This window comes from Nothoprocta perdicaria, unplaced genomic scaffold (genome assembly GCF_003342845.1).
Source record: "Nothoprocta perdicaria isolate Ctin4 unplaced genomic scaffold, notPer1 scaffold_211, whole genome shotgun sequence".
Taxonomy (NCBI): domain Eukaryota; kingdom Metazoa; phylum Chordata; class Aves; order Tinamiformes; family Tinamidae; genus Nothoprocta; species Nothoprocta perdicaria.
The window spans coordinates 602,209-609,952 of NW_020455328.1; the positions used below are offsets into that span (position 1 = coordinate 602,209).

At 41.6% G+C, this 7,744-nt stretch overlaps 1 protein-coding gene across 1 annotated transcript; it reads right to left on the reverse strand.

The window, feature by feature from the left end:
• Positions 1 to 297: 297 nt before the first annotated feature.
• KRR1 (KRR1, small subunit processome component homolog) lies at positions 298 to 6,071 on the reverse strand. Its single transcript, XM_026038538.1, has 10 exons — positions 5,975 to 6,071; positions 5,198 to 5,373; positions 4,567 to 4,701; positions 4,279 to 4,404; positions 4,083 to 4,166; positions 3,290 to 3,346; positions 2,598 to 2,768; positions 2,349 to 2,426; positions 2,145 to 2,238; positions 298 to 826 (listed from the first exon to the last, which is right to left on the reverse strand). The coding sequence occupies exons 1-10, from the start codon at positions 6,069 to 6,071 to the stop codon at positions 684 to 686; spliced, it is 1,161 nt and encodes a 386-aa protein (XP_025894323.1). The 3' UTR covers positions 298 to 683.
• Positions 6,072 to 7,744: the final 1,673 nt, after the last annotated feature.

Genomic DNA, 7,744 nt, shown 5'->3' on the forward strand with positions numbered 1-7,744 from the left:
TAGCACATTCTACATGGAAGGACATCTACTTTGTACCCCTTCTGTGTAAACGTCTCCAAGCTAACACTAACACATAGACACTGATTAACACTTTAAGGTTACAGCTGCTTAATTCTTACCTTAAACCATGGAATGTTTTCCAGGAAACCAAGACAGAGGTTTTTGGGTAGATGATTACTTAGACAACTTAAGAAGAAATTTATTAAGAAGAAATTTATTAAAAATAGTTTATTAACACCAAGACAAGACACAATAATAATTAGCTTTTACAGAAACAAAAGCATATAGTAATAAATCTTGTCTGTTTTGCAATAGTTATCATCATAACTGAGGCTGCTTTTTGTTTAATACTCTTTCACAAAAAAGATTACCTTGGCCTCCCACCGAGTTCTCAGAACCTGATGTCTAAGAGTTTGTGCCAACCTCCTGAAACGACTGTATTACAAAACTCTCCCTGTAGAAACAGGAGTATTATCAAAATACACTCTTACTTTCTCAAACAATATGTCAGAGCATGTTTTATTCATCAGCCCTGACTCTTTCACACAGCTGCTTTAGGTCCATTATTTAGGCGTGTTTATGAGATACTGACATCAGTAAGTGGTTAAACCTTAAGTCTCAAGTCTCCCAAATACAAAAATGTTTTTTAGAATAAGAGAAACGTAAGCATCTTGAGTAGTGAACTACTTCTTTTTCTTTTTTTTCTTTTCATCTGCTGCCATCTTTAGTTTGACTTCTTCCGCTGGAAGTGCTCCTAGTTTTTTCTTCTTTGCATTCTTTACTTTTTCCTTTATGGCTTCAATATCAATTTTCTTCTCAGTGGAGGCTATGCAGTAAAAAAAGCACAAAAATAGAAAACATCCATTTTATTTTTTCCACATTTTAGCAGTCTGCAAGATGACTACATACCTATAAACATTAAACTCTGTCCCACAGCACTGGTTGAGATTCTGGTTTATATTACAGAAGATTTTACAAGCCATATAATAACATTCATTGAAACTATTTTTCACAAGCATCTTTGAGCAAAATTCAAAATAAACCTCTACATCTGCATTTGAAAATGTGCCACACACTGCACATACAGAAACTATCATAATCCTCTCCTTAGATATTCCATTAAAATCAACACATAATTGCCATCTTGGAGCTTTGTCCCACCAAGACAGGAGCTGAAGGTTCATCAGCAAGTTCTTATACCTGGAGAACCATTCGTGCCATTCTATCCTATTCCATGCAACTAAGAGGATGAGCTTCCACACACACCTGTCCCATTCCTACACTTCTTCCCTGGCCACGCATCAGTGGCCACTGTTGGAAACAGAATCTGTGGGGCAGGGAGGAGACACTTTTGATCCAACTCTGATTTTTTTCTGTATGAAATTTCCACAGAGAGTGCCAGTGACACTGCAGGTAGATGCTTAATGCTGAGTAATGTCAATAATCTACTCTGCTAGCCCAGTTATGGTGCTTTCCCTTCCAGGCAAGAGCCCTGGGTTTAGATCCAACTCCTTTTTTCACACAATTCCTGCATCCCACAGTGGGTACCAGCTGTCCTTTTAGGATCTCAGTTCTCCTCTGAATTCAAAGTATGGTTTTAATTTATTCTTGGAAGACTAAAGGATTTAAGTTCAAAACAGAAGAGCTGGGAGAGCACAGGATTTGAGTATTTTAAATAGCAGGATTTAGAAAGTATATCTACTGCAATAAATATGTAGTAAAATCAACGAACCCAGAAAACTTGTATAGTATTTTATGCACTGAAGAAACCCCTTATGTCAATACTCACTTGTGATACAACTTTCCAAGGAAGTATTGCTTTTGGCTTTCTTTAAACAAAAAGCATGCATTTGAGTGCAGAAGCCATGCAGCTTCACTACAACTCACAAGCTCAGCACTGATGTTGTCTAAAGGGCTAGTTCAGGCAGCCTCTGTACTTCCATCACGAGGCTGCCCCATAGAAAACTGACATTTTATAGAGCTATGAACTGTTTGATCTTTCTACTCTCCTTGGAAACCCCAGGGTTGGATTTAACTGTTAGGATTGCTTTGCTTGGCTTCTCTTACTGCCTTCAGTTACATTGATACATAACCACTTAGCCTAAGAACCAGCTGCAGAAAGCTTAAGAACAAGAAAAAGTTACCTTTCTTTGCTTTCACAGCTGGCTTTTCCTTTGGTGGGATAAAAGCTTTATTTCTTTCTTCTTGTCTTTTCTTGAGTGCATCTGCTTGTTTTGCCTACAGTTACCAATGAAAAGACCAAGTGTCAGCAGCACAGGGCAAAATGACAAAAAATGAAACTCAGAGCATCCAAACACTTGTTAAATAAAGGGTGAGAACAACTTTACCTTGATCTCTTCCATTCGCTTTCGTTTCTTCTGACTTTCTTTCAAGAAATATTCACCACTTGCCAATTCCTTGTCAATCTGCACAACACAAAGAAAGAGAAGCTTGAGATAATTATGTACTATAGCATGGAGAGTCCTACATGCACTATCAGGAAATCAGAACTTGACAGAAGAGGGTTTCCAACTTGTTGTTGCCAAGATTAAGATTCCCAAACATGTTATACTCCCGTGTACTCAACTTCAGCTCACCTGACTCTCTGGCTGCGGAGGTGGGAATGGTGTGTACTCCTTCTTAACGTTCTTCTTCTTTGGCTCCTTCCGTTTCTTCAAGTTCTTCCGCTTGAACTTAGGCAAAAACCTTTCCCAATTTTGTGATCTCAGTTCAGGATCTTTTGATAATTCCCTCTTGATCATCAAAGTCTTCAGTAGTTTTAGAATGTCATAGAGAAATTAAAAAAAAAAAAACTATTACAATAGTACCCAAGAGTTCCAATCTCTAAGTTTTACTAAACTCTCTAATCTCATCATTTACTAAACTCTCAGTCTGCATCACCTGAACCCTCTTATCTCTCACTGTAGTAAGGAGATCACTGGGGGTTAACTGGGAACAGCTGAACCAGAAAGATAAGCATGTCTCAGGACAGGGGCAAAACTCCCAGGAGGAGCTGCCTCTGTTTATAACAGCACATCAAGCAATTGATCACGAGGGGAAGGAAAGTTAATGCACACTTTTGCTTTGGTGTTTTCTCAGATATTGTTAAGGATATGATGGCAATATACCCTAGGGAAAAGGAAGATATCAAAGTGAGATTTTTTTTTTAAGTCTAAAAAATAAACTACTACGCTACTGCACAAAAAAAATATGTATTTTTTAATATACTGCCCTACTGTAAGAAATAGTATTTTATTGGAAACAAAGGTGAACAGTGGGACATACTCACCTTGATGTTATATATGGGATGTATATTCTTCATTGTGTCCAGAACAACTTTTCTAACCTATATTTAAGAAAAGTAAAAAGAAAAAAAGAATTAAAAATAGCAAGTATATCAAATTCTAATGAATTAAAATTTGATATTGAGTTAAAATTTCCCAGAGTGAAACTTGGAAATGAATTAAAAAAATTCCCCTTCACTCCAAAATTGTAGATAGCTTGAAAAAGCCAACCTGCACAGCCAAGCTGAAGGCACACTAGTTCAGAAATATCACCAGACCGTCATGTTTCTAATACATCCCAGCACAAATAATGCCTTCCTGCTACTATAGATTTTACAGCATCACGTGATTTTTTTTCTTTTCACAACCATTCTGTACCTACATCTTACTAAAAAACATTAGATACTCCCTTAGCTTACATGCCGTTAACACTGCAATATTTCCACTCCTTCAGCTTCTTATTTGAAAACCTACATAAATTCTGCACTCGGGGCAACATAAACACAAGCAGAAGAAATGGAGGAAGATAAAGGAACATCTGAAGGCATCCTCCCCACTTTTCTTCTTTCTTTCCCAATAAGGAAGAAGAGGGGGGCTATTTTACAAGCCATCCTATTACTTCAAGGACAGAAGGAAAGCGAGCAGCTAAGCATATGGCCACCAAGGTAAAAAGAGTTACTAACACAGAGCTTGAAGTCAGCAAGACCCTTCTTAGGGTGCCAGATCCTGCCTCTCATAAAGGTGACAGAGAGCTGGGCACAGAAGTTGGTTGCTCAAAATGTTCATGTCTCCCCTTACCTCCTTTAGCCCACTGAAAGGTCCAAGGGCTGAGACAGTGTTTCCTTGCACCATAATATAACAGTTTGTTAACAGTTCCAGGGCCTACACACACAAGAAACAAACAAAAAAAAAAAAAAAAAACAAGAAATAAGCCACCAAGCTGACAAAGATTCAGGTTTAAGAACTTCATGGTCACTACACCTATAGGGAATACCTTCAAAGTAGATCCCTTTGGCCCAAGAAGTCGTCCTCTTCTTTTTATAAAGCTTTCTCTTTTTCTTACTAGAGATCCTATTTTAATGATATCACATGCAACATCATCCTGTAGGATGCGGACTGCCTAAAGACAAGAAGCAGATGCACGACTTAGAGCATTAGGGAAATACCACGGACCATTCCTGTCACTTCAGGTGACTACCTCTAAGTCCCAAACTTTGCAAATGTAATATTCTGTAACACTTGCAATACATTTTGTAACAAACTTACAGGATTTAGTACAGACCTGTTCAAACGGAACACTTCTTGCTAGAAGTTTTATCAAATCTCTAGCCCTGATGATTGCATATGGATCAAAAGTCTTCTTGGTAGTAGTGACAGTCATGCTACCTTCAATCAGATCCAGTGTGGCATTCACAAACTGTAAATTTGACAAGAAATGGTGAATTAATCCCTAAACAAGAATATCTTTGAATATACCTCAGCATTAAGATGTTAAGAAACAGAACAGTGTATGTTGAATAAAGATCCACTTTCAAGGATTCCTAAAATGATTTCCAGCTTAAGAAAAATAAAAAATAAAAAAAAAAAAGACTGAATATAGATGTCAGTAGGCCTGAATCATGCCCTCCCTCCTCTCTTTGCACTTGGGTGCAACAGAGTTATGAGCTTCTAGATTACTAGGTTCTTGCTGCTGCACTGAGCCTCACTGAAAATTTAACTATCATAAGGAACTGCAGGCCTAGCTACACAGGCCTCCACTGAAATATAACACCATAAATTCTAAACACAAGTGTATTTTGAATATAAGTACATGCAATACTGGAGAAGTGACCCACACTATTTTTACTAGCTTATGCAATACTTGTATGCCCTAGGCAATAGAATATGGTGTTATAATAAACAACTACTCATACGTGTTCGTTCAAGGCTTTCTGGACCAGTGGCCAGCACTCTTTCAAGTAGGCTTCTCTGTACTTTGGGAACAGCGTTGCAAAACTGCTTTCTTCCAGCAGCCCTCTAGGATTGTCCTCTCTGGTGAAGGCCGGCTCTTTCCATCCATCTGGGACGGTGAGGAGTTCAGATTCATCCACTGAGAACGGAACGAACAACGTCTGCTCAGCCACCTCTTGTGGTTTCCTGTGGCTGTTCCCCCTCCTCCCCGCTTAACTCCAGAGCAGAGACTAACCCAAGGCAGGCGCCCAGCCAGGCTCACACAGCACCCCGTTATGTGTCTTGCCGGCCTTTGAAGAAACTACTGATCCAAGGGGAGTTATACACATATGTGTGTGTGTGTATGGCATATATATATGTCAGATTTATGCGCTACTTGCAAACACAGAGGCACACACACACAAAAATCTAATAGGTTTCCATCATGAAGGCTTCATTTTAACATGTCCATTATATACATATATATACACACATACACACACATATACATATTATACATATATATGTATATACATATATATGTGTGTATACATATATATGTGTGTATTTATGTATGTGTGTGTGTATGTGTATATATATATATATTTATATATATATTTGTGTATATATATATATATATATATATTTTTATATATATATAAAACATCTGCTCCACACGCAGGGAGGCCCAGCCCAGGCCCCGGCCGCCAGGCGCGTCTCTCCGGCGCGGTGCCCGCCGCAGACTCGCCCGCCGCGCGCACCTTTCACCGCCTTCTTCTTGTTGGGGCGTTTCCGCCCCGCCGACGGCTCCTGCTCAGGCTCCCGCTCCGCCGCCAAGGCCTCCCCGGCCCCCGCCATGCCACCTCCCAGCTGCCTCTTCCGCCCGCCGCCGGAAGGGAGGGCGTGGCTGCATTGCACGCCGGGAAGTGTAGTTCTCCCGGGAGCAGGCCGCGAGGCACGCCGGGAGCTGTAGTCCCCGACATGGCCGCGCGCTGCATGCTGGGAGCTGTAGTCACCTCTTGCCCCGCTGAGGGGCCGCGATGGCGGCGGCTCCGTCCCGCTCCCGAACGTCCCCGTGCTGTAAAACTGAGCGGGAAAAGGGTGTTTGGTGCCGATAGCGCAGCCCAGGGACGTGGGGCAGAGGCGGCTGCGTTATTTTTATTTTATTTTATTTTATTTTATTTTATTTTATTTTATTTTATTTTATTTTATTTTATTTTATTTTATTTTATCATAGATGAATGGAAATAAACGGGAATCTAGCCAGCACCCCCTCCAAATACACTGACAATATGTCAATGCCAGCCTTCGTTTTGGAGACTGTTTATTGAAAAGCACCACTAAAAAACTATGTGAGGAAAATAACCCTGTGTTGTACAAGGTCGAAGCAGTGGGCAAGCATTTTCCATTAACAAAATGAATAAACACAAACTTTAAAAGATAAATCTCCAAAACCTAATTAAAATAAGTCACATCACAGCGTTGGAAAGGTGTTCTGCAGAGCAGAAGCACCAAGTATGTGTATATAAAAATATGTTTAATTAAACATGTATGAATATATTAAGTGTGTATATATATATAATATAAATATTTATATATTTATATATCTAAAATTCACATAAAAGCCTAAAGCAGGGGGTGTTTTTGCCTTGCCATCAGGGTCTGCTGCAGTATCTGACTGTCCCCTTGATGAGAAAAGTTTTCCCCCGTCCGACCTGCATATAAATAAAATATTTAATCAAAAATCCAGGGAATTTTCCTCCTGACCAGGTGCCTGAGTGTCACTAGGAGGTGGCTCCGTGCTCAGTTCTTCCGCAAATCCTGCTCTGTGGACAAGAGCGAGGCCGCCTGCCCGGAGCAGCCTGGAAGCCGTGGGCTTCTATTTTTCCAAGGGCTTCCTCCCACTTTGCTCCAGCTGGCTCCATTTCCAAGCCTGCTCCAGTCTCACCTCCTGGGTCATATTTCGGCTCCATACGTGTTTTTGTGGAGAGTTGTTGGGTGCCTGCGCGTGCACATCCTGAGCAGGGCGCTGGGATCTGCCCTGTGGGATCTATGGGGCTGGTGACAGCTGGGATCTGCCCTGTGGAATCTATGGGGCTCTGCTGCGTCCCATGGGGCTGCCTTGGAGGAAAGGATGCGTCAGGCTGTCGTGCCCTCCCCTGAGAGAAAAACGGAGGAAAAGAGGATACAAGGGGGCTGCTGTCGGGTCCCTTCTGCAGCTGATAAATCCGATGGATGGATCGTTCCCTTCCCGGATCCCGCTAGATGGCAGTGAACGCTGCTCCTCATTGGAGCATTCCCATCCGAGCTGCTCACTGGAGCATCCCCATCCTTCTCCTTCTCCTTCTGCCCTGCACTCGGGGTGGTTTCCTGCGGGGAGAGGCCAAGGGGAGGGATGGGGCATTTCCTTGCACAGGGATCCCCACGGAGCAGTGGGGCACCCTGCGGAGGAGCTAAATGCTCCTCATTTATCACCGGGATAGGGATACGGTGCACGAGTTTTCCCCACCGAAAAGCGGCAGTGCCCACGG